General features: G+C 36.7%; 1 protein-coding gene across 3 annotated transcripts in view; it reads left to right on the top strand.

Annotated features, from left to right (window-relative positions):
- The first annotated feature begins 6,752 nt into the window (after nt 1-6,752).
- CCDC112 (coiled-coil domain containing 112) overlaps nt 6,753-27,718 on the top strand; it is a 30,636-nt gene continuing 9,670 nt past the window's right edge. The window contains exons 1-4 of one of the 3 annotated variants that reach the window (XM_067731471.1): nt 6,753-7,016; nt 20,168-20,289; nt 23,900-24,021; nt 26,912-27,001. In XM_067731471.1, coding sequence (XP_067587572.1) covers nt 6,900-7,016; nt 20,168-20,289; nt 23,900-24,021; nt 26,912-27,001 — 451 coding nt within the window. In that variant the 5' untranslated portion in view covers nt 6,753-6,899. The remainder of the gene's footprint in view (nt 7,017-20,167; nt 20,290-23,899; nt 24,022-26,911; nt 27,002-27,718) is intronic. The other 2 variants (XM_067731470.1, XM_067731472.1) reach the window with 2 other exon arrangements.

Below are 27,718 nucleotides of genomic sequence, written 5' to 3'. Positions count from 1 at the left end.
ATAATGTAATAGAATAAAAGGAAACCCTAAGATAATCATTCTAAAAATAAAACCAAAATTAAGAGAATTGATTAAAGTAGCAGCATAAAAAACTAATAAAGAAAAATCAATAGTTTCATATATCCGAAGAATAACTAGCTAGATGATGTCAAGGGAGCAGAAATCACTTGTAGTTGCAAGAGAATATTTTTTTTAAACTTAGGAATAAGCTTAAAATGTTTACTCTTCAAAGATGCAGAAGTAGAATGGAACAAATGTAAAGGCATCCCTTGTTTATGGGTAGGGCAACTCTACATCATACTTATGTTAATTCTTCCCAAGTTAATAAAGAAATTTAATGTGATTCCATTAAAAATATTGAGATTTTTCTCTTAAAGTAGACTGTTGAGTCTAAAGTTCTTTTGGGAAATGAGTAAGCAGGAAAAGGAAGGGAAACCCAAAAATAAGAACAATGAGAGGAACTAGCCCTGTAAGATATTAAAACACTGTATAATTTCCCTATAAATAAGAAAAGCATGTTCACTGCTACATAACTAGATATACAGAACGATAGAATAGGCAAAAAATTCAAAATAGAACAATTATATGTGAAAAGTTAAGTGACACCTCAATCACTGGGGAAATATACTGTTTTAAATAAATATTTTTGGCATAACTAGATAGCCTTTTGGGAAAAAGTAAAATTGAATCCATATCTCATCCTGGATATCAGAATGAAATCCAAATTATCCAGATATCTAAATGTAAAAAGTAAAACTGTACAAGAACACAAGGATTCATTTCTTTATAAACTGGGAGTGAGAAAAGCCTTTCCAACTATGATTACAAATCCAAAAGCATCAAAGAAAATGCTAAAACATTGACAAACTTGACTACATAAAAATAGAAAGAACTTTTTCAAAGCAAAAAAAAAAAAAAAGAAAAAGGCACTAAACAAATTAAAAACCTAGAAGAAAATATTTTCAATTTATATGAAAAAATTCTATAACAATCACCTAATTGATAAAGAGCTCTTAAAAACTGGGAAGACCATACACAAATATAAACTCCAAATGGCTTAAAGACTTAAATGTAAGACCAGACATTATAAAACTCTTAGAGGAAAACATAGGAAAAACACTTTTTGACATAAACTACAGCAAGATCTTTTTTGACCCACCTCCTAGAGTAATGGAAATAAAAACAAAAATAAACAAATGGGACTTAATTAAACTTAAAAGCTTTTGCACAGCAAAGGAAACCAAAAACAAGACAAAAAGACAACCCTCAGAATGGGAGAAAATATTTGCAAATGAAACAGACAAAGGATTAATCTCCAAAATATACAAACAGCTCATGGAGCTCAATATCAGAAAAACAAACAATCCAGTTAAAAAATGGGCAGAAGTCCTAAATAGACATTTCACCAAGGAAGACATACAGATGGCCAAGAGGCACATGAAAAGATGCTCAACATCACTAATTATTAGAGAAATGCAAATAAAAACTACAATGAGGTATCACCTCACGCCAGTCAGAATGGCCATTATGAAAAAATCTAGAAACAATAAATGCTGGAAAGGGTGTGGTGAAAAGGGAACCCTCCTGCACTGTTGGTGGGAATGTAAATTGATACAACCACTATGGAAAAAGTATGGAGGTTCCTTAAAAAACTAAAAATAGAACTACCATATGACCCAGCAATCGCACTACTGGGCATATACCCTGAGAAAACCATAATGCAAAAAGAGACATGTACCCCAATGTTCATTGCAGCACTATTTACAATAGCCAGGACAGGGAATCAACCTAAATGTCCATTGACAGATGAATGGATAAAGAAGATGTGGCACATATATACAGTGGAATGTTACTCAGCCATAAACAGAAACAAAATTGAATTATTTGTAGTGAGGTGGATGGACCTAGAGTCTGTCATACAGAGTGAAGTAAGTCAGAAAGAGAAAAGCAAATACCATATGCTAATGCATATATATGGAATCTAAAAAACAAAAAATGTGGGATGGGGAGGGTGGGAGGGAGGGAGACGCAAGAGGGAAGACATATGGGAACATATGTTTATGTATGACTGATTCACTTTGTTATAAAGCAGAGACTAACACACCATTGTAAAGCAATTATACCCCAATAAAGATGTTAAAAACAAACAAACAAACAAACAAACAAAACCCAAAAAATGGCACTGATGAACCTAGTTGCAGGGCAGGAATAAAGAGGTAGACATAGAAAATGGACTTGAGGACATGGGATGGGAGGGCAAAGTGAGAGTAGCATCGACATATATACACTACAGAATGTAAAATAGTTGGCTGGTGGGAAGCAGCAGCATAGCACAGGGAGATCAGCTCAGTGCTTTGAGATGACCTAGAGGGGTGGGATAGGGAGGATGGGAGGGAGGCTCAAGAGGGAGGGGGTATGGGGATATATGTATGCATATGGCTGATTCACTTTGTTGTGCAACAGAAACTAGCACAATATTGTGAAGCAATTATACTCCAATAAAGATCTATTAAAAAAAAAAGAAACTGGGAAGAGGAAGACTAAATACCATTGGGGAAAGATGTGAACAGTTTAAAGAAAAAACTGACATTCTTTAACTTACGAAAAAAGGCTTCATTCATAACAAGAGAAAGGTATATTAAAATTACTGAGAGTACCATTTTTCACCTATTCAGATTGCCCAAAATACAAAAACTTGAAGAAATACTGTGATGGCAAATAATAAGGAAACAGGCACCCTCAGGCATTGCTAGTTGGAGTACAAAATGGTACAACTTCTATGGAAAGGAATTTAACAATATCTAACTACATTTCCTTTGCATTTATCACTTGACTCAGCAATTCCACTGAAGATACACTTCCCCAAATATGAAATACTTATCATTACTTGTGATGGGGTTCAGGGCAGGCCACCCCAAAATACGCTACTTTGGCATATTGATTGCTTTGAGTTCAAGTTACTTGAGAAACAGCCAGTGCAAGATGGACTCCCTGACCCTGCCCTCTTTCTGCCTGAAAGCAGGAAATGAATTTCCCATCTGAAAGGCAACCTCTGAGCACCAAGACTTAGGGACATTTTTACCTCCAGGGATAGAAAATTCAGGGTGGAAAAGGCTATGTAAACTAATTCTGCTTAGTTTCTTCACTAATTAATACCCAAGCCTAAGTGTCTTTGTCAGTTCTTCACAAATTAATTGTTTCTTTGTCTAAAAAGTATAAAAGCTGCCTGCTTTGGTCATTTCTTTGAGTCTCCTGTTTCTGTGAACTCCCATATGTATGAAATTAAAATTTGTCTCCTGTTAATCTGTGTCATGTCAATTTAATTATTAGACTCTCAGAAGAACCTAGAAAGGTAGAGGAATATTTTTTCTTCCCCAACACTTGTCACAGCAAAAGATTGGAAATAACCCAAACATCTGTCAATAGATGCCTGGTTGAGTAAAACAGAGTATTATGCATCCATTAAAAAAATGAGGAGGATTTCTGTGAACTTACATCAAGCGAGTTGTAAGATATATTGTTAAGTGAAAAATGTAAGGTGTAGAGTATTATATGTGTGTTATGAGTTGAATTGTGTCCTCTAAAGAGATATGCTGAAGTCCTAATGCCCAGTACCTGTGAATGTGACCTTATGTGGAAACAGGGTCTTTACAGATGTAATAAAGTAAAGATAAGGTCATACGGGATTAGGGAGAGCCCTAATCCAATGACAGGTGTCCTCATAAGAAGAGGGAAATTTCGACACAGAGACACAGACACATAGGAGAGAAGGCCATCCAACCATACAGGCAATGACTAGAGTAATGCTTCCATCAGCCAAGGAATACTACAGGGTGCTAGTGACCACAGGTGCTGGGAGAGAGGCATGGAACAGATAACTCACTCTCAGGAGAGGAAGGAACTCAGGAACCAACTGTGCTGCCACCTTGATTTTGGACTTCTGGCCTCCTGAACTGTGAGAGAATACATTTCTATTGTTTTAAACCACCCAGTTTGTGATACTTTGTTATGGCAGCACTAGCAAAATAATACAATATGCAACATGTTTTTGTAAGAGAAAAGGAAAAATAAGAACACATATATATATATACTCATTTTTGCAAAAAGAAATGTAAAAGAGCAAGCCAGAAATTAATAAAAAATGGTCACATATAGAGGATCAGTTGACAAGGCCATGGAGAGGGTGTGTTTGGGGGCAAGATTTCCTTAAATATGTCATATCATTTTGACTTTACATACATTACATATGTTTTACATAGTTTTTAAAAAGGATACCATAAAGAAAAAAAATAGAGGAAACACTAAAAGTGAAGACAAAAACAATCAAAAGAATCTGACTACCTAAAAATAGATTCTATTACCACCCAGAAAAGAGAAATTTCAGTAAACTCTTGAACACAACACTCTGACTGAATATCCTGTGCGGGATATATTCTAAGGGCAAAAAGAACTACAAAATGATCTTAAACTTCTTTCAGTAGGTTTACTGTTAGTGGTAATTTCAGAATTGTAATTTGAAACTACATAATTGTTGCAAGAAAAAGCAAATAAGTAAATATGTTGATATTCTAAGGAACCAAGATTTTTAGTGTTTAAGAGAAAAGAAATACAAATATAAAAGAAATTAAGGAATGACAAACCTCTGATGTAATGTTAGAATTGGTACAAAATGTAAGAAATGAAACTATACAATGAGAATATATTCTGTAGCTCTGGCCACTGAAAGGGCCCCAAAGTGAGGGCCCAGGCAGCTGCCTAATCTTCATGTTGCAAAGGCCTGCTCTGGTTTTCTGTTTATGAGATTCTTAATCATTTTTTGGAATTTTTCATCCTAATAAAACAGTAAAAATCTTAAAGTGGCCATCTTGCGTGTTGTTACTATTAATATATTCCCTTATAGTATCCAATCCAGTGTTGTCCCTGGCAGAGACCACTCAATTCAAGTAATTGGTTGACTGTTTTCCCTTGAGGCTACCAGATTATTCTAGACTAACAGTTACAGGAACTCAGACAGTGCTGTGACAACACACCTCATTTTGGGTAAAAGGTAAGTACATAAATTAAAGAGGTCTTACCTTCTCAATACCCGGAAGCTTCCCTCTTCCTTCTAGTGCATGGGGAAAGGAGAGCAGCCCATCTTTTGTCTCCAAATCTACCAACCACCTTGTGCTGCAACCCTCCAGTAAGGAAGAGCAGGTGCCCCTCTCAGACATCAAACTTTCCATCTGTGACCTAGACTCCAAGGTACAGATGCCCTCCACTAGTCCCCAGCTTGAAACGTACACACACACACACACCACATGTATCTTCTTTGATCACACATCTTCAAGCTACCACCTCATTTCACTGATCACCTGCATCACAGAATCATCAAAATAGTTGTCTAAAGACATTATTTCCACCCCTCACCTTCATCATCTCCTCAGCTGTCTCAGCCAGGCTCACCACCCCACTGACAGTGCTCTTGTCAGGGTGGCCAGTGGCCTCCTCATTGTCAAATCCAACCATCAGCTGTCTGTTTATGTCACTCAACCTTTGGGCAGCAGACCACACAGTTGATCATTCTTGAAACACTTTCTTCCATAGGATTCCGGCTTTCCTCCCTTCTCACAGACCTCTCCTGTCAACTCCTCCTGTCTGTGTCATCTGTGTTGGAGGGCTCTAGGCCTCAGTTCCCAGACTTCAATTTATACTCTCCCTGAGTAATCTCATTCACTTTTTAAGATGTTTTCTACTTGGAGATGAAGACCAAATTCATATATTTAACTCTAGTCTCTTTCCTGGGCTCCATCTGCCTGTTTTAACATCTCTACCAGGATGGTCTCTGGAGTTAGACCAGTTAGGCTTATATCCCAGTTCCTACTTGTATATGGTCTTGTGTTACTTAACATTATCCGTGAAATGAAAATGATAATAGTACCTACTTCACTAGATTGTTTAGAACAGTACTGGCACAAAGTAAGTGCTCGATAAACACCCTGTTTGTTTACTTGTTTGAATTCCCTGATAGAAGTTTGGAGAGAAGGAACTTCGTGTGTGTGTCTAATTCAACAGTTAATTCTCAAGGTCTGGCATATAGTAGCAGCTGGATATTGATTGAATTAATGAATCGATGAATGGATGAATACGTTCCTTTAAAGGAGGAAAACGCAATGCATCCACAAATCAGCTGAATTGCCACTGGTTGCCAATGCCTTGACTGCAGGAGTCATCTCTGGCTTTTCCCCACCTTCCCAACACTGTATCTTTGGAGTCTCTCTTCTAAATGGCCAAGTCCTAGGAGTGTGACATCCCTGCGTCTGATATCTGATAGTGTAGGGCGTGCTGTGTTTTGTTTGAAAATGTGAAATATATTGTTCAGGCTCATCAGTAATGTTTTTTAATTTAGACTCAGTTTCACCAGAACTTAGTAGAAACCTAGAAAGAAGTTCTATTATGAAATGTATCTCTCTCTATGGATATATAGATATCTATGTATATCATATATCTATATATAACACGAATAAATTTAAGTAGGACAGTGAAAAACAATGAATTTTCCCGGTGGTTAGGGGACAGGGGCCGGGGAGAAAGACTTTTTGCCAAATAAAGAGTAGATAACGTGCACTGTAATAAAACTGCGCCGCAGAGCACAGCGAAGCCGAGCCCGCCACCGGCCCGCGCTCCGGCCCGCGCTCGGGCCCCGCCCTGATCCCGACCCCGCCCCGCCTTGCACCGCGGCCCACCTCCGCCCCGCACTCCCGCCCCGCCCTGCGCTCCGGCCCCGCCCCACATCTCGGCAGCGTTCTCCCTGCCGGGGGATCCCTCCCGCCCCAGCAGAGCCAGAATCTCCCCACGCCCGAACCCCTCCACCCCAGGCCTGGGGGGCCGCAGCGCACCGAGCGGCTCGGCGCGGAAAGATGGCCGCCCTGACGACGGTCGTGGTGGCGGCGGCGGCCACAGCTGTAGCGGGGGCTGTGGCCGGGGCGGGCGCGGCCACCGGGACCCGCGTGGGAGCAACGCCTGTGCCGCAACAGGTAAATGGAGGAGGCAGACGTGGGCCGGGAGGCTGCAGGCGCCAGAGGCTGGACGGGGCCCCAGGCTGAACAGGTGTGCTGTGCAGCGCGGCCCCGGGAGGCGGGAGGCGCGGTGTTAGCCTCCCTTTGCTCGGGGCCTGGCGCACGCCAGCGTTTCGCTTTGTTCGCTTGTGCGTTTAACTGCTTTTACGGAGCCGCCTCTCTTGAGGTTTTGGAGTGGAGGAAGATCTGGGTGGAAACGCTGGCTCTGCCTCTTCCTAGCGTGTGATAGGAACATATTTAACCTCTCGGTGACTCAGTTTCTAATCTAAACGTTGGGACTGATAATATGCAGCTTCTCGAGCCGTGCACATTGTCTGGGAAGCCCCTGGTACAATGCTTGGTTGGAGAGAGATTCGGTGCCCAGTGACTGGTGGCTGCTGTATTATTGTATCAGCGCTGGGAACACAAGGAGGAGTCAAACATGGGATGGTCTGAGGCTGATGTGTTTCCAGAGATCTTCTCAGGACCCGTTTCTCTGCAGTGAGGACCAGAGGATCCCCCAAGGAGAATTGTTGGATCCAGTTGCTCAGGTCAAAGAGCACCTCTCCTTCTCTCACAGCCCACACCCCAGAGCATGGGCAGTTCCTGTCTGTTATACTTCGGAATAAGTCCAGAATCCCACTCTTCTCACCACCTCACATGGTGGTCCACACCATCATTTCTCCCCCAGCAGAAATACTTTCCTAGTTGGTTTCTATTCTTCCACTCTTGCCTTCCTCAAGTTTTATCAACAGTCAGGTGATTGAGTCCAGTAATGACACTTGTCTGCTCAGATCCCTCAGAGTAAAAACAAACGTTTTTACCGTGGTCCACAGGGCCTCTGAGCTGCCCCTACCACCTCCCTGTCACCTCATCCCCAGTCCCCTGCTCTGAGTCGGCTGCAGCCATACTGGCTTCCTGGTGGTCCTTCAGACAGGTGGAGCACACTCCTCTCTCAGGATTTTTGCAGTTGCTGTTCCCTCTGCTTGGAATCTCTTTCCTCATGGTCTCATGGCCAACACCATCACCGCCTTCAGATATCTTTGTTCAAATGCCATCAGCTCAGTGATTCTTTCCTTGACCTCCCCTTACTGAGTCCCCCTACCCAGCACACCCTGTTGTCTTTTCTGGTTTTGTTTTTCTCCATAGCACTTATTACCATATAATATATTACATATTTTATGCTTACTCTTAAATTTTTCTCCACCCTGCCTGGGAATGTAAACCCTGCCCTCTATGAGGGAAGAAACTTTTGGAAGTTTATTCACTATTGTATTCCCAGTACCAAAAGCTGTGCCTCTTTAGTCCAGGAACATAGTAGATGCTCATTAAATATTTGTGGATTAGTCCAAACCTGAAAGAAGGCTGTTATGAGCTGAGGACAGCTTCTATCATTTTCTTCCTCTAAGGAAATACAGTGTCTTTACCTGTTTCAAGAAATTCAAGAAATTCCACCTCAGACAAATTTTCTCACACATCCTCTGTATTTCTTTTTATTATTCTAACTCTGGCCCAAATGTCTCAGGAAAAAAATATAAAATACAGAAAAATACATAATAGATATATAATTTTTTCAGATATATTTAAAATACTTTTAAAATCTTTTTTAAAATGTATGGCCCTAGTGTTTTAGTCCTCTTGGTGGCTCTCTCTGGCTTACTTTAGTTGAAAATGATTTGTTCTCCAAATTCTTATAACCATTTTAACCTCCTGGTTTGCATTTCTCACAAGTTGGCTAATACTGTTATTGATGCACACTCTTGCCGACTACAGTGATTCTCAGAGGTTTGCCTTCCTTGGTGTTGGACCAGAATCACCTGTGGAGCTGTTTCAACTGTGACATCGGTTTCTCACATTCAGCAATGTCTAGAGACAGTTTTGGTTGTCACAGCTGCAGGGGGACTGTGGGGTGTTTGTGTGTGCTCCTAGCATCTAGTGGGTACAGGCCAAAGGACAGCTCCCCCAAAACAAAAAATTACCTGGTCAAAAATATCAGTAGTGCTGAGGTTGAGACACCCTGCTTTATACCCTCTCACCAGTTTAGGGAAGGCAGAGCCTCATGACTGACAGTCACAGCAGTAGTGAGGTAGAATTTCTCAAGGGTGTTTGGGTTTAAAAAAAAAAACAATTAGAATCTCTACTGTACCATACTGTGCTTTTTGAGGAGTTTAACTATGTGTTATCCCTCTGTGTATTCCCCCCAACATACCACATACACATACACACAGACACACACACATACACACTATACACTCAAATTCTACATCCTAGCACTGAACTTGGATATTTGTCATAGGATTTCATGAATGAGTATTCCTATTGACTCTAACGGTGAAACCAACTAATGTTTTCCTGAGAAGAGATAATTTTCCTCATGATATTAGAGATGTCTGCCAAAATATCTAAAGTTCCTATAGTAGCCTGCTAGGGCTTCCATAACAAAATACCGCAGACTGAATGGCTTAAATGACAGAAGTTTACTTTTTTACCATTTTGCAGGCTGGGAAGTCCAAGATCAAGGTGCTGTCAGGGTTAGTTTCTGGCTTGTAGACAGTCACCATCGTGCTGTGTCCTCACATGTGCATATGCAGAGAGAGAGAGTTTTCTGGTGTCTCTTCCTCTTTTTTTTTTTTTTTTTTTTTTTGTGGTACGCGGGCCCCTCACTGTTGTGGCCTCTCCCGTGTGGAGCACAGGCTTCAGACGCGCAGGCTCAGTGGCCATGGCTCACAGGCCCAGTCACTCCGCGGCATGTGGGATCCTCCCGGACTGGGGCACGAACCCGCGTCCCCTGCATCGGCAGGCAGACTCTCAACCACTACGCCACCAGGGAAGCCCTCTTCCTGTTTTTATAAGGACACCAGTCCTAATGGATTAGGACTCTATCCTTATGATCCCATTTAACCTTAATTACTTCCTCCAAATCTAGGACTTCAACCGTGAATTTGGGGGGTGATAATTCAGTCCGTAACTGTTTCCTTAAATTATTTTGGAAAAATTATCTTTGAAGTTTTAGAACTATTTTATATTGTGTTTTATTTTACAACCTCCATAGAGTGTGGAATCCCATAAATTTCTCATTCATTTTGGAAAGAAATAATGTACCCTATCTATGTACTTTAATACTTGTATATTATTTGTCCATAATTCTCCTCAGCCATTGCCTTTCAAGGCCGAAGACGATGAATCTCTTGATTGTCCTCTCAGATGCCCTTTCCCTCTTGATCTTTCCAGCAGCTGAATTATAACTTTTTTGAAGTATCTCTAGCAGTATCACCTAGTGTACGTTCTGGTTTTGTACCAAGATAGAACTGTGTCTTCTGTTTGATTTGTTTCTAATGACCTTCCTGTGATGACTTGTATTTTATGGCATTTGGCTGCCTGGAGTGGTCCTTCAGTAATAAGCACATTACTTTTCTGACTTTAAATTATTACTCAAAATTGATTTCCTCTAGAAGATCACACACATGAATAGGGCTGTGTGTGTGTGGTTAGAGTGCAGAATCCCCCTCCCCCCTCAAGGATAGTCACATCCTAATCCCCAGCACCTGTGAATATGTGACCTTACATGATTAAAGGAACTTTGCAGATATGATTAAATTGAGGATCTTTAGATGGGGAGTTTATCTGGGTGGGCCGATATATTCACAAAGGTCCTTGTAAGAGGGAAGCAGGAGGATCAGAACCAGTAGGAGAGGTAACAGTGGAAGCAAGAGGGTGAAGTTATGTGAGGAAGGGGCCATGAGCCAAGGAATAAAAGTGGCCTCTAAAAGCTGAAAAAAAGGTAAGGAAGTAATAGATTCTCCTCTGAATCTCCAGAAAGAACACAGTCCTGCCAACACCTTAATTTTAGACTTGACCTCCAGAATTGTAAGAGAATAAATTTGTGTTGTTAAGTTTGTGGTAAACAAATCTTTGGTAAATTTGTTATAGTAGTGATAGGAAATGAATGCAACCAGAGAAGGCCTAAGAAGGCCTGAGCTCTCACCTTTGGCTGGTCTTGAAACTCTGTGCAACAGGAAGTGAAGGCTAAAGTAGAGTTTTAAACTGCTTGCCCGAGTACTGATGGCATGCTCCAGCATGTACTTAGACCACCTCAGCAAAGACTGGGGGCTTAATTTGTTCAAGACATCTAAGAAAATCTTTGACCAACCAATTGTTCACGGACAACTAAGCTAACAAAACAGGGATTTCAGTACCACACAAACAAAGAATACAGATTTTACCGAATTGGTTCAGAAAAATGACTAAACAAACAGTGACAACAACAAACCTTGGAGAGGGGAAAGAATCTCATTTTCAGAGTTGCCACATTATATTATTTAAAGTGTTGAGTATTTGACAGACAAATTATGAGATGTGCAAAGAAACAAGAAAGTATGGTCCACACACAGAAGAATTAAAAAAAAATAGAACAGTAAAAAGAAACTGTCCCTTAAGATGATCAAATGTTGGACATAATAGACAAAGACTTTAAATCATCTACTTTAAATATGTTCAAAAATCTAAAGGAAACCATTTCTAAAGAAATAAAACAAACTATGAGAATGGTGTCTCACCAAATGGAAAATATCTATAAAGAGAAAAATTATAATAAAAGAATCAAATAGAAATTTTGGAGTTAAAAAATACAAGAACTCAATTCACTAGAGGGGCTCAACACTAGATTTGAGCTGGCAGAAGATAGGTCAGTTCAGATTATCCAGACTGAGGAACAGAAAGAAAAAAAGAATGAAGAAAAATGAACAGAGCCTTAGAGACCTGTGAGATACCATCAAGTGTCACAGCTAATGAGAGTCCCAGAAGGAGAGGAAAGAGAAAACGGGGGAAAAGAATATTTGAAGAAATGATGGGTGAAATATGAATCTGCACATTGTTGGAACTCAGTGAACTCCAAGTAGAATAAACTCAAAGAGATCCATACCTAGACATGTCATAATCAAACTGTAGAAAAGACAAAGACAAAAAGAAAATCTTGAAAGCACCAACAGAGAAGCAACTCAACACATACAAGGGATCCTCAGTAAAAACTGGTTTCTCAACAGAAACCTTGGACTCCAAAGGCATGGAGTGATAGACATAGTCAAAATGCTGAAAGAAAAGGACTCTCAACCAAGAATTCTGTGTCCAGAAAAGTAATTGTCTAAAAATGAAGGAGACTACATCAAACTAAAAAGATTCTGCACAGCAAAGGGAACATCAACAAAATGAAAAGCCAACCTACTGACGAGAGAAAACATTTGCAAGTCATATGAGGAGTTAATATCCAAAGTATATACTTGTACAACTCAATAGCAAAAAAAAAAAAAAAAAAAATCAGATTGGAAAATGGGCAAAGGAACTGAATAGGCATTTTCCTCAAGAAGACATACAGATGACCAACAGGTGCATGAAAAGATGCTCAGCATCATTAATCATCAGGGAAATGCAAATCAAAACTGCACATTTTAGAATAGCTGTTATCAAAGGGACAAGAAATAACAAGTATTGGTGAGGATGTGGAGAAAAGTGAACCCTTGTGCACTGTTGGTAGGGATATAAATTGGTTTAGCCTCTCTGGAAAACAGTATGGGGGTTCCTCAAATAATTAAAAATAGAACTACGATATGATCCAGCAATTCCGATTCTGGGTATTTATCTGAAGGAAATGAAAACACTAACTTGAAAAGATACATGCACCCCAGTGTTCACTGTAGCATTATTTACAATAGCCAAGAAATGGAAGCAACCTATGACCACTAATGATGAATGGATAAAGAAAATATGATACACACACACACCACTGGAATACTATTCAACCATAAAAAGAAGGAAATCTTGCCATTTACAAAAATGTGGATGGACCTTGAGGACATTATGTCAAGTGAAATAAGTCAGACAGAGAAAGACAAATACCATATGATCTCACTTAAATGTGGAATCTAAAAAAAAAAAATTAAACTCATAGGTACAAAGAACAGGTTGGTGGTTGTCAGAGGCAGGGGATAGGGGCTGGGCAAAATGGATAAAGGTAGTCAAAAGGTACAAACTTAGTTATAAAATAAATAAGTCCTGGGGATGTAATGTACATCATGGTGACTAGTTAACAGTAGTTGTTAAGAGAGTAGATATAAAAAGTTCTCATCACAAGAAAAACAATTTGTAACTCTGGTAACGGTTGCTAACTAGACTTGTGGTGAGCATTTTGCAATATATACAAATATTGAATCATATTGTACATCTGAAACTAATATAATGTTATATGTCAATTATATCTCAATTTAAATATCAAAGGAGATTGGAATTCAAAGGGAGCTTGGAGTTTATCCAATAAAATATTTTCATAAAAATAACTTTAAAAATAAAGTTGAGACTTAAAGATATTAAATAATTTGCCTCAATTTCTGTTATTAGATATACATCTCAATAGGGGCTCTGTTTCCAGCATAGTGTTTCTGCCAATGAAACATGCTAACTCAAGCTCTAAGTGAGTTGATTTGTTAAAAATATAGATAGTTTTATCCCTTACAGCCTAGTAAAACCCAAAGACTTTATTGTTTGCCAAGTTATTTTTCATAAAAAACATATAAAATGGAAACCTAGGTTACAAAATTTGCTGCCACTAATTATAAGGACATCTTCACTCTATTGTCCCCAAAATATAATGGCAGTAAAATATAATGGATAATGGTAGACTATGGAAAATTGAAAACATATGCACAGGTCCTCTATTGGCTTCCATGTAAATTCTCCTAGAAGTCCGCATCCCTGGAATTCACATAACTAGAACAAGTAAGTACACTTGACCCTTAAACAGCACGAGGGTTAGAGGCACCAACCCCTGCATAGTCAGAAATCTGTGTATAGCTTTTGACGCCTCAAAAACCTAACTACTAATAGCCTACTGTTGATCTTTTGGTCAGTTAACACATATTTTGTTATACTGTATTGTATACAGTCATATAATTTGACTGTATTATATACAGTCATATAATGACTGTATATAGTTATTATACTGTTGTTACAGTATACATACTGTTGTATACTGTTGTATACATTGTTACAATTAAATAGGCTAGAAAAAGTAAAATGTTACTAAGAGAATCGTAAGGAGGCAAAAACACATGAACAGTACTGTACTGTACTTATCGATACTGTAAGTTTACATGATTTGTTTATAAGATGAATTGCCAGTCAGTATCTACATCAGTATTGTCTTATACAAAACACTATAGATGTTGTATGTATTACTAACACTAGACATCAAAAATGAAAACATAATGTGAAGAAGAAATTCATATTTATTTACAAATATAATGGTCCATGCACTGATAATGAAGAGCAGCAATATGATTGCTTTATGGTAGCCTAATATAGTCGATACGTTTGCTTCACAATAGCCTAGCCTATACACCAGTGAATGAATCATTATAAAATTTTTATGGCATACAATATTATCATCATATTCATAATGTAACATTGGGAACATTGTTCCATTTTTTTCAAAAACCACTTACCTGTGATGTTAGGCTGCTAGGCACTTTCTCCAATTAAGAGAGAGAAAAGCATACTGTACGGTAATGTAATTCTTTGAAAGCAAAGTTATAAAACAGTAAGAAAACTAACGCATTATTAATTTTATATGACTGTCACTCACCTTATGCCTATGTCAGGATAGACTAGTATCTACATATATTTCATGCATTCATGACATACCTTTTTCTTAATTTTTTTGATATTTCTAGGCTGTGTGATTCGTCTGTTTTTTTCAAATTGTCACAAATCTCCAAAATTTTTTCCAGTATATTTATTGGAAAAAATCTGTGTATAAGTGCACCTGCTTCAAATCTGTATTTTTCAAGGGTCAACTGTATAGTACTTCTCAGAATTGGAGCATATTTTCCTCAGCTAAACATAATTTCCCCATATGATCAAGATTATATTATACTTGTAAGCTAATGAACAAATTTTTAAAAATTGTATTCTCTACACACATTTCTCAAGTACAATGTAAAAATCTTTAGTGAAAAAAATGGAGAAATTTAGACAATCCCAGATTTTAAAAAACTGAGAGGATTCATTGCCAGCATATCTGCCCTACAAGGAATACTAAAGGAAGTCCTTCGAGCAAAAGTAAAAAGATACTAGGTAATAATTCAAATCCAAGTGAAGAATAATATCGATAAAGAGTACTGGTAAAGGTAAATATAGAGGTAAATATAAAAGTCAGTATAATGTAAAGGTATATAATAATAAAGGTAATGTATGATAATATATTATTATAATAAAGGTACATATAAATATATTTGTAATATATAATAATAAAGACAAATGTAGAGGTAAATATAAATGTCAGGGTTTTTTTTGTTGATAACAAATTTCTTTCATAAAATAGAGAAGGGAACACTTCTCAACTCATTCTATAAGGCCATTGTTACCTTGATACCAAAATTAGACATCACAAGAAAGAAAATAACAGATCAGTATCTCTTATGCATACAAATGCAAAGATTCTCAACAAAACCCTATCAAGCCAAACCTAACAACATAGGGGAGGATTTTACACCATGATTAGTTGGGATTTATTCCAGGTATATGAAAATCAATCAACATAATAGAACATACTAATAGAATAAAGGACAAAAACCATATAATCATCTCAATAGATGCAGAAACAGCAACTGAAAAAATCCAGCACTCTTTCATGATAAAAATATTCGACAAGTTAGCAATAGAAGGAAACTCCTCTGCCTGTTAAAGGCATCTATGAAACACCAACCTCTAACATAATACTTAATGACAAAAGATTGAAGACTTCCCATAAGATCAGGAATAAGACAAGAATATCCACTCTCACCACTTTATTCACTGGAGATTCTAGCCAGGCAACTAGGCAAGAAAAACAAAAAGCATTCAGATTGGAAAAGAAGAAATAAAACTATCCTTATTTGCAGATGACATGATCTTGTATATAAAAAGTCCTAACTAATCCTCCAAAAAAACTATTAGAGCTAATAAACAAGTTCAGCTGTTTGCAGGAACTTGCAGGAAACAAGAGCAATGTACAAAAATCAGTTGTACTTCTATACAGTAGTAATGGACCGTTCAAAAATGAAATTAAGAAAATAGTGCCATTTTGGAGTATTACTCAGCAATAAAAAAGAATGAAATATTGCCATTTGCAGCAACACAGATGGACCTAGAGATTATCATACTGAGTGAAGTAAGTCAGACAGAGAAAGACAAATAGTATATGATATCGCTTATATGCGGAATCTAAAAAATAATACAGATCAAGTTTTACAAGACAGAAACAGACTCACAGAAAAAACAAAAACAACAAAAAAAGTATGGTTATCAAAGGGGAAAGAGGGGGAGCAGGGATAAATTAGGAGTATGGGGTTAATGGATACATACCACTATATATAAAATAGATAAAGAACAGAGATTTACTATATAGCACAGGGAACTATATTCAATATCTTGTAATAACCTATAATTGAAAAGAATCTGAAAAAAATGTAAGAATCATTTTGCTGTACATCTAAACTAACACAATACTGTAAATCAACTATACTTCAATTAAAAAATTTAATATTCCATAGTATAATGAAGAATAAAATACATAGGAATGAATTTAGCAAAAGAAGTGCAACACGTTTAAGTTTTTGAAACATATGTTTCGAAAACTCAGAAACATCATTGAGAGAAATTAAAGAAAACCTACCTAAACGAACATTTTGTGTTCATGAATATGAAGACTTAATATTCGTGAGATGGCAGTACTCCCTAAATTGATTTACAGATTCAATGCAATCCCTATCGGAATCTCAGCTGTCTTTTTTTGTTGTTTTTTTTGCAGAAACTGTCAATCTGATCCTAAAATTCATGTGGTAAATTCAAGGGACCCAAAATAGTCAAAACAATCTTGAAAAAGAACAAAGTTGGAGAACTCCCACTTCTTAATTTCAGAATTTACTGTGAAGCTACAGTAATCAAACAGTATGGTACTGGCACAAGGATAGACATACCAGTGAGAGTTAAGAGTAAACCCTTACATTTGTGGGCAATTGATTTTCAACAAGGGTGCTAATATAGTTCAATAAGGAAAGAATAGTCTTTTCAACAGATGGTGTATTCACATAAAAAAGAGTGAAGTTGGACTTCTCTCACACACCACATATAAAAATTAACTCAAAATGGATTAGAAACCTAAATCTGAGAGATAAAACTGTAAAACTCTTAGAAGACAACTTAGATGTAAGTCCTCATAACCTTTAATTAGGTAATGGTGTCTTCTATATGACATCTAATGCACAAGCAGCTGAAGATAAAATAAATTGGACCAGCAAAATTTAAAACTCTGTGCTTCAAATGACATTATCAAGAAGGTGAAAAGACAGCTCAGAGAATGGGAGAAAATATTTACAAATCATATTTTGATAAGGACATATCTAAAATATATAAATAACTCTTACAACTCAAAAATAAAAACACAACCCAATTTTAAATATAGGGAAGGAGATAAATAGATACTTCTCCAAAGAAATAGCCAATAAGTACATGGGAAAATGCTCAGTATCATTAGTCATTATGGACTAACGAAAAACCACTGTGAGATACCATTTCACATCTATTAGGATGACTGTAATAAAAAAAGATAGACAATAACAAGTATCGGTGAGGATGTGAAGAAACTGGAACCCCCATTGGTGGCTGGTGGAAATGTAAAATGGTGCAGCCAGTGTGGAAAACAGTTTGGCACTTTTTCGAAACCTTTGTGCTTCAAAAGACATTATCAGGGAAGTGAAAAGGCAACTCAGAATTGGTGAAAATATTTGCAGATCATTTATCTGATAAGGGACTTATAAGAAGGCTCACAGCTTAAAAAAAAAAAACACGAAATTTTTAAATGGGAAAGTAAAAACGAGTTACCTATGATTCAGAAATTCCACTGCTAGGTATATACCCAAGAAAATTGAAAACATATGTTCATACTTAAACTTGTACACAAGTGTTCTTAGTAGCATTATTCATATTGACCAAATAGTGAAAGTAATCCCATTGTCCATTAACTGATGAGTAGATAAACAAAATATGCTAGATCTGTATGGAATATGACTTAGCCATAAAAAGGAATGAAGTACAGATTCATGGTACAACGTGGATGAATCTTAAAAAACATTATACTAGGGACTTCCCTGGTGGCTCAGTGGTTGAGAGTCTGCCTGCCAACGCAGGGGACACGGGTTCAATCCCTGGTCCAGGAAGATCGCACATGCCATGGAGCAGCTAAGCCTGTGTGTTGCAACTACTGAGCCTGCACTCTAGAGCCTGCGAGCCACAACTACTGAAGCCCACGTGCCTAGAGCCCGTGCTCCGCAACAAGAGAAGCCACCGCGATGAGAAACCCGTGCACCGCAACAAAGAGTAGCCCCTGCTCACCACAACTAGAGAAAGGCCGAGCAGCAACAACAACCCAACGCAGCCAAAAAAAAAAAAAAAAATACATTAAATAAATTAAAAAAAAATTTACTAAGTGAAAGAAACCAGACAGAACAGGTTGCGTGTTGTATGATCCTGTTTATATTAATTGTCTAGAATAGGCAAATCCAGAGTTGGAAAATAGATTAATGGCTGCCTAGGGGTATGGGGAGTGACTGCTTAATAAGTACAGGGTTTCTTTTTGGTTATGATGGAAATATTCTGGTACTAGATACTGTTGATAGTTGCACGCCTTTGTGAATATACTAAAAACCACTGAATTGTAAACTTTATGTATACATTTTATGGTATGTGGATTATATCCCAATTTTAGAAGTATTTCCTAAATTCATTACTTTATTCTTGCTTGCTTCTCAAAATTTAAAGGCTTGTTTCCTTTTTTCTTTTTCTCCCACATCCAGGCTGTCAGCAATTCCTCTTGGTTATACCTCCCAGATATATTTAGTCTTCTTACTTTTAATCTTCACCGTCACCCTGGTAGCCCTGAACACCATCTTTCCTTGTCTGTGTTGCTGTGTCACCTGCCTCATAGATTCTCCTGCTTCCAGTCTTTCCTCACCTCCTCCTCCACCTTCCATCAATTTATTCAACAAAAAATTAGCCAGAAGGATTTCCTTTAAAAATTAAGTGTATATGGGCTTCCCTGGTGGCGCAGTGGTTGAGAGTCCGCCTGCCGATGCAGGGGACACGGGTTCGTGCCCCGGTCCAGGAGGATCCCACATGCCACGGAGCGGCTAGGCCTGTGAGCCTGCGCGTCCGGAGCCTGTGCTCCGTAACGGGAGAGGCCACAACAGTGAGAGGCCTGCGTACCGCAAAAAAAAAAAAAAAAAAATTAAGTGTATCGTGGCATTTTCCTACTCTAAACCCTTCAGTAAAATCGAGACTCCCCTAGTGACTTAAAATGCTGGAGTGATGTGCCACTTGCCTACCTCTGTATCCTCATCTCCTACTTTACTCTGCACTTTACTAATCTCGTGTCACAGTTGCCTTTTCTCTGCTTTAACTAGCCAAGGTTTTTCCTGCTCTAGGGCTTTTGCACGTGCTAGTCCCTCTGCCTGGCACACCTTTCCCTATAGTTTTTGGCATGGCTGGCTCCATTCTTCCTTAAACATCATCCCCTCAAATAGACCTTCTGTGGCCATTCTAACTGAAAAATAAAAAATAAAAAAAAATAATGCTTTGCCCCATTATTTTCATCTCAACATTTTTTATTTCCTTAATAGCACGTACCATGTTTTTGTTTTTAATTTATTGCTTTTTTACTCTTTTCTTTTTAAGTCTGTTCCCCTCACTAGACTTTAAGTCAAGCGCCATATTATCATGGGCTATCATTGTTTCCCTAGTGTCTAGTGCAGCACCTGTCACATCATAAGTGTTCAATACATATTGGTAAATGACTGATTGAATGAAAGAATTAGATCTTTTTCTGAAAATCCCTGAAGACTTTACATATCTTACTTACTAATTTAGCATTTTAAGATAGATATTCCTTCTTCCACAAAATGTATTTTTAAAAATTAAATAAGATTGGCCCCCAAATTATCCCCTGAGAAACTCCATCATTGATGTTTTTTCTCTGAAAAAAATTCCACCTTCATCTCCTACCATTTTTATTATTGAGGATAAATTTATTTTTGTTTTCTATTCAGAGTGATGGCTGTTTTGGTACTTCAGGTGGAATTCGTCCTTTTCAGCTTCAAAACTGGAAGCAGAAAGTTAGTCGGACTAAGAAAGCAGAATTCATACGTACAGCAGAAAAATTTAAAAATCAGTAAGTATAAAAACATTATCTTCAGATAACATTACTAGCCATTTTATGGTGAACAGCATAAAAATTCTACTACACCCTATCCAGTCCCACACTAAGTTATGAAATTCTAGTCACTAGTCTTTCAGATGTAAAACAAGAGAAAGGTGAGAAGTGTGAAATAGACATATGATAATAAGCTATTTAGTATAAAGTTAATTTTAAGTATAGTTATTTAAATTTTATTTATTTATTTTTACCATTTTGAGACAGTGTATATCAACAAAAACAAAAGTTATTTCTTTAGATCACATATATCAAGTAACAGATTAAATACATTTTTACTTACCTAGGTGAGCACTCAGTAAATCTTTTTGAGTGAGTGAATAATTTTAATGAAACGTCTGTGCTGTACCCTTGAGGTTTTTTTATTGGCCTTTTCATTGGTTTCCCTTCCTTGGTCTCTGCCCTTTCAGATCCATCCTGCACATTATGACTAGAATGATTGAGAAGTTGGCATTTATTTTAAGTTTTAGTGTATATGTATTTTTAAAATAACCAGTGATATTTACTCAATGTTTAACATTATCGGTAGCACCATATGATATGATGAATATCATGAGTAAAGATAAAAGAATTAGTATTCAGAACACCCAATCCTATCCTATAGCTGGAGGCTTTGTACAAACACTGCTCTGAATTTATACAATATCAGTTTGCTAAGGAACCAAGAGAAAAGGAGTCATTTGTAAGAAATAGTCTCTGGACCAGAATTAGTGGCAGTTGGGTCTGTTTAGAAATTCTACCAATAAAAAGTGTACTGTTCGAATTTTGAAAAGTTAGACCGTACTGTAGTCTTGTGAGATTGAATTCTCACTGTATTTGTATAATTTTTATATTTTTAATACTCAGAATTTGATAAAATACATTTTTTTTAAAATTTCCAAAATGCATTACCTTAGATAGAATTGGACTCTAGGTTAAGAATTCTGGTCATGTTTCTCTCTAGATAGGGTAATCCACCAGGCAGTTAATGTCCATATATATAGCAAACCAGTAGATTATGCCAGTATAGATAGATACCTTGTCTATCAGTGTGTGTAGGTTTTGTAACTCTGATTAATCTTCCTTCATCTGTTGTAAGGTTTTAGAAAAACTCATTGAAAGAGTATTAGAAAAATTCATTGAAATTGAATCCAACAATTCTCATTGGATGCAAAGGAAAGAACACCATTTGTAATATAATTGTTTTATTTTCAGAATAGGTTATACATTCACATAATTCAAAAATCAGTTCATATCAAAGGGTCTACAGTGGAAGGTCTTTGTTTCAAACACTTCCGTTCCCCTCAGCTAGTAGTTTTAGTTTCTTATGTATCCTTCCAGAGATCTTTTATGTACTTACAAGGAAATAAAAAGACATATTCAGATGGTTCCTTTTTTATATAAATGGTAGCATACTGTATACACTGTTCTGCATCTTGTTTTGTTTTTTTAACTTAAGAATATATCCTAGATACCAAGGAGTTATTGATTTTGTCAGGCATGATAATGGCATTATAATTATATATGTCAAGTATCCATAATCTGTAGAAATGCACACTGAAGTATGTTGGGGTGAAACTATATAATGTAGTAGATTTACTTTAGAATACTTAAGCAAAAAAGGAAGAGAAAAGATAAGAAAAGGTAGCTGAACCAAGAAGGAAAAAGGTAAAACTGTTGAGTGAATCAGAGTGATATGAGGTATATATTGTATGAAGCTATCTGAGGGGAGTCGGTTTACCATTCTCTACTTTTGGGTATATCTAACATTTTCGTATAAAACCTTTGTTAAAAAAGAGTGTATCTTGGAGATCTTTTCTTATCAGTACATAGAACACGGTACTACTGCATTGTATTCCACTGTAGGGGTGTACCATCATTTATTTAACCTGCCCCATAGTGATAGACATTTGGGTTATAGTAAATCTTATGTTATAACATAATGCTGAATTAATTGCAGTTTCCACATAGGTTCACATTATGTTGCACATGTGTGAGTGTATCTTTAGGAACAATTCCTAGAAGTAGAAATGCTGGGTCAAAGGTATATGAATTTGCAAATGTGATGAATATTGCTAAATTGTCCTCCATAGGCAATTTATGATTTCACCAACAATATATGAGAGGACCCATTTCATCACAGTTTTATCATCAGAATATATTATTTAAAGTTGTGATTTTTTTCCCTAGTCTGATAGGTATACAGTGTTACCATGGTATAGTTTTAATATTCATTTCTCGTATTATGAGTGAGGTTGAACACCTTTTCATATGTTTGGCAATTTGTCTCCATTATTACATTTTGAATGTCTTTATAGGTTAATATTTCTAATCCAGGAATATCAAAACATACTTACTGTCGTCACATATCCTGTGTCCATGACAAACATTTCTATTTGATCATAGTAACTTCCCCCACCCCAACCAGAGACTAGATGGGCTGGAGTCCTCAGTGCAGGACTCCAGTAGCTACCCTCAATCTGTTAGAGTTGACCTGCAGACTGACATCTATTTGACGTCTCTGTTCTACCCCTTCCTTCCTTTCCCAACATACGTGCAAGTTATGACCTCTTCAGCCTTTGGGGCAGCCAGGTAGGGCCTGTGACATTCTCATCTGTTTACCCCAGTATGCCTTATGGATATTAAATTTTTCTCTATATGTGGCAAGTGAAAAAGATTGGGAAACTCTACCTTAGATAGTTGCCCCTTGGGTTATATGAAATTAAGTCAGTGGCCAGAGATACTCCACCACTCATTAAATTCAGGATTAGTGGAGAAGTCATGTTAATTTCCACCTTGTGGGAGAAAGAAAACAGGCGTTGAGAAAGTAAATTTCTGTGTCCAACTAAAAAAATTTCTTGATGGTAATTGTCTTGTTTTACCCTGGGGTTCAAGCTAACATTAAAAGTCCTACGTACCAATAGGTAGATGGACTAAAGCCAAGGAGCAAGGATGAGACGAAGGAAGCTTTGAAGTAAATGTAGACAGTATCCCTTAAATATACAAAAATTCCTAGATTGTTTGCCTTTTGAAGTTTTAGTTTTACTAATATTAATAACTTGCATTTCCATAGTGCATTTTACTGTATAAAGATCCCTCACATATATTAGCTCATACAATATTAATCACAGCCCTGTTGGGTAGTGGTGAGTTGTTATTATTCACTTTTTATTGATGAGGATGTTCATGCCTGGAGAGGTTAAATGTCTTGGCTCATGCTACAAAGTTAACAGTATCTCCTATTGAAAGCAGCCATCAGCAGTGGTGACAATTTTCAGCCCACGGTGAGATTGAGTTGGAATCAATAGCCAAAAGTTTATGTGTTTTCAAAGCAAGTCTATGATTAAATTTTCTTAAATTAACATTTTGTAACTTAAGTAACAATTCAAATTACTGTTGATTTTAGTTGAACTTAACAGTTTTCTAACTACTATTTTGACTCCTTAGCCTTATTGATCCAAGTAATTATATTTTGAATCCTTAGATGAATTAATCCAAATATAAAGTACAGACTGTAAGTATCTTCATATTTTAAACAATTAAAAATATACTTAAATCATATTTACACTATTTGTTTCTTTCCCTAAAGAGTTATTAACATAGAAAAAGATAAACACAATCATTTCTACAACCAAAAAAGTGACTTCAGAATTGAACATAGTATGCTGGAAGAATTGGAAAATAAATTGATTAACAGCCGGAAAACAGACAGTAAGTGGAGTTCATGATGAACAAAACCTGAGATATAAAGTTATAGTTTTGCCCTGTGCTTTGTCTTTGTTCATTGACTGTGTTATTTTCTCTATCAAGGTACTTTCTAGCTGGTAATGAGTTTATCTTTTAGGGGTATGTATTTATTTTTTGGGGTCACTAGTTATTCTGACTGGATTGTTTTCTGTGTATATTTCTTTAATTTTAATAGGAAAAAGAGGGTTTTGTTTTCTGGTTGTCAAATCAATTAATGCTATTAAATTTTTTTAAAGTAAAGGGAAATTGATTCCTGGGCTGTCTGATCTTAGCTCATCACCACGATCTTACTGACTGAGCCCCGGACTAAGTAAGCATCAACAGATTCAGAGCCTGTACTTAATGGTATGAAGTGGTCAAGTCACATAATTGCTTAAACTGGAGTTTACTTGTCTGTGATATAAAACCTACCATTTCTACCATAGTAGAGCTGTCTGTGCATCTGATGAAATAATATATAAGAAAGTGCCTTAGAGGTTGTACAATGAATATGTTCTGTTGTTTGTTATGAATATTAATCATTGTTAACAGTGTACTAAATGTTGGCCTTAAAAAAGAATTCTACAAGAATACTTTGTTTCCTTGTAGAGTAGATTTTATATGCTGCAAAGTCCTTATGTTATAATAATAAAAACATCTTAGCTTTGATTAAAGGAAAAATAATGGTTATCAACCCACTGAGCTTTATAAAATATTAAGACTTATTATATAGAGATTATACTGCTCATGGGACTCCCTTATAGTCAATTAAAAGAATATTTTAATAAGTTTTTCCTTTCAGAATGTAAGATTGCGCTATTTCAAAAAGTCATCTTTTGTGAGATAGTGGCAAGAATCATTCTTCCTCTTGTGTTGGAATGATAAGACCTAACATAAATGCCAAATTGCCAGTTCTCCTCTTCGATTCATAAAGGAATCTAAGCATCCCTTGTTTAATATTTCTTAATGTCCCTCAGTTCTTTTACAGACAACAGCAAGGCTGATCTTTCTGTCTCTCAGTCATGCCATTAAGTAGAGTGTCTCCATTCTGTGCATTTTAAATTATTTGATTTTCCCCCTTTTAAGGCAACTTTATTTTTATCATTTTATTTCTCTTCTACAATTTTGCCTCTCTTTATTCACACTTTGTGTTTATTTTATCTAGGAGAAGAAGGAATGCACTGTGTTAGTATAAGGATATAGAAATTTCCCCTTCACATATTACAGCTCAGGAGTACTAAATACATATTCCTTACATCAAATATCATGCCACAATTTTAGCCTGAATTTATGTAATATTGTATTTGAATGGTTTGCCTGCAGTGCAGAATGTCAGTTCCAAATGAATTAATAAAAGATCATTTGCCCGGACTTCCCTGGTGGCGCAGTGGTTAAGAATCCGCCTGCCAATTCAGGAGACATGGGTTCGAGCCCTGGTCCGGGAAGATCCCACATGCCGCGGAGCAACTGAGCCCGTGTGCCACAACTACTGAGCCTGTGCTCTAGAGCCCGCAAACCACAACTACCGAAACCCACGCACAGCAAAGAAGACCCAACGCAGCCAAAAAAGATAATAAACTAATTAATTAATTAAAAAAATAAAAAGATCATTTGCCCTGTAGCGGTATCACTGTAGCTGATCAAACTGTGGCAAAAATAAAATAACAAAAAACACTTTCCTGATTACTTTACTAGGGAAGTTTCTTGACCTAAAGTTTCAACAGTAAGACTCTGTAAAATACATTGGATAAAGTTTCTACTTTTATGGAACATTTGAATTTTAATAAAAAATAGAACAAGCCAAAGTCACATACACATATTTGAGGTTTGTTTTGAATATTAGCACTGGCTTCAGGCCTAAAGGTAAACTTTTTAAAAAATAATTGCTTTTAAGGACTTTTGAACAGAGCTTTTTGGTGCCTCATGTTCATTTGTGGAAAAGTTGCAAAAAAATAAGAGAGGGGGGTGCATAAGTAAAATACCCAAAGATGATAAAATATTACTATATATGAATATGTATATGAATGTGAATATTTGACTTTAGCCTAATAATTTAAGTAAATATTAAACTTCAGAAAGAAAATATGAAAGAAGAACCCAGTCTTCCTGTTGCTGATACGGAACATCTGAAAATGGCTTTGAGACCCTCTTCTGTTCTTCAGGCTTTTATTGTGGGCCTAACACTTTACTTCAGACTGGTCCTTTGGCTGAGCTTGGCAACCTGTAGCATACATACCAGTAAATGGCACCTGAGACATCTCCTCAAGGCCATGACTGTGACACCAGTGGGTATCACCAGCCCCATCTTAGAGGATGTGGTTAGATGAAGTTAATTCTCACTAGGAAGTTTGTCAGTATTCATAGAATTAATATTGGTTAGACAGTTTTAATATTCCAACAGTAGTTGAGGTCAAAATCTATGTCCATAAATTAAAACAAATTAAAAGAGAAAGAAAAAAACTGTTAAAGAACAAAACATGACTAAACCTATGCTACTGATCCATGTATTTGAGTGTCCAATAACTCAGTCTCTAGAGTTTAAAAAAATATTTCCAAGGACATTTCCTTGGCACAGGTTATAGTAAGATTTAGCCTATTGTGCTTTAAAACATTAGAGGAAATTGAGAGATGGTTTAGTTAGAGCAAGAGTTTGTTCAGGCTGTTTTGACACTTATAAATAACCATCTTTTGTTCATTATTTAATTGCTCTTCACTATCATTTATTAAATAGTGGTGATCATAAGGGAGTGACATAAGTGGTGACTATAAGGGAGTCCCATGAGCAGTATAATCTCTATATAATAAGTCTTGTGTGAAGAATCCTGAACCACATTTGTCATAGAGTTATTTTAAAGTACATACTTCTCCCTTACAGGAGTAAAAATCCAGCAACAATTGGCCAAAATACACAACAATGTAAAGAAACTTCAGCATCAGTTAAAAGATGTGAAGCCTACACCTGATTGTAAGTAAATTTAGATTTTATATTTTTTCTCATGTATTAGTTTTTTCTTTTGTTCATTAGAAAAGTTTATATTTTTCTAGTAAGAATTTTTCTATTTGGCATTAATGGAGGAGCTAAGCCCTACTTTTTGGTTAGGGATTAATAAGGATACATCAGAAAACTGTAATATCTGGTGTTTATGTATTTTTTTATCTTTAAAATGCTATCAAACCCTTACAACTTATGAAGTAGACAGAACAGATAATAGTGTCACATACAGGATGAAGAATCTGTGGTATGCAAAGATTCAGATTCAGCTGATGAAGAGGAAAAAAAGACTGATTTCTTGATTCTTAGCCTAGTGTTTTCCCATCATTTGCTTTTTGAAATTATTGCCTTTCAGAGGCATTTCAAATACCTAAGGGAATGGCTAAGTAGTATTGGGGCAAATTCTAGTCATTTGTGAAAAACAAAATTGTATCCTTACCTCCTTGCTTAAGCCAGCATTCATTTCTGAGAGATCAAAGCAATGCAGTAAAGTGCTCAAGATGTATGGACTTAAGAATCAGACACATGTTGGGTCAAATCCTTGAACTATCAGTTAAGTGATTTTAGGCAAGTTACCTGATCTCTTTGAGCTTTCATTTACTTAGCTCTAAAATGGAGATAATCATACAACCTAACTCATAGAGTTGTTGCAGGAATGAAGTGAGACAATGCACATAAAGCATTTATGCA

Source organism: Pseudorca crassidens, chromosome 3 (assembly GCF_039906515.1).
Source record: "Pseudorca crassidens isolate mPseCra1 chromosome 3, mPseCra1.hap1, whole genome shotgun sequence".
NCBI classification, from domain to species: domain Eukaryota; kingdom Metazoa; phylum Chordata; class Mammalia; order Artiodactyla; family Delphinidae; genus Pseudorca; species Pseudorca crassidens.
Note: the sequence above shows the minus strand (reverse complement) of the source record. Positions and strands in the feature narration are given on the sequence as shown.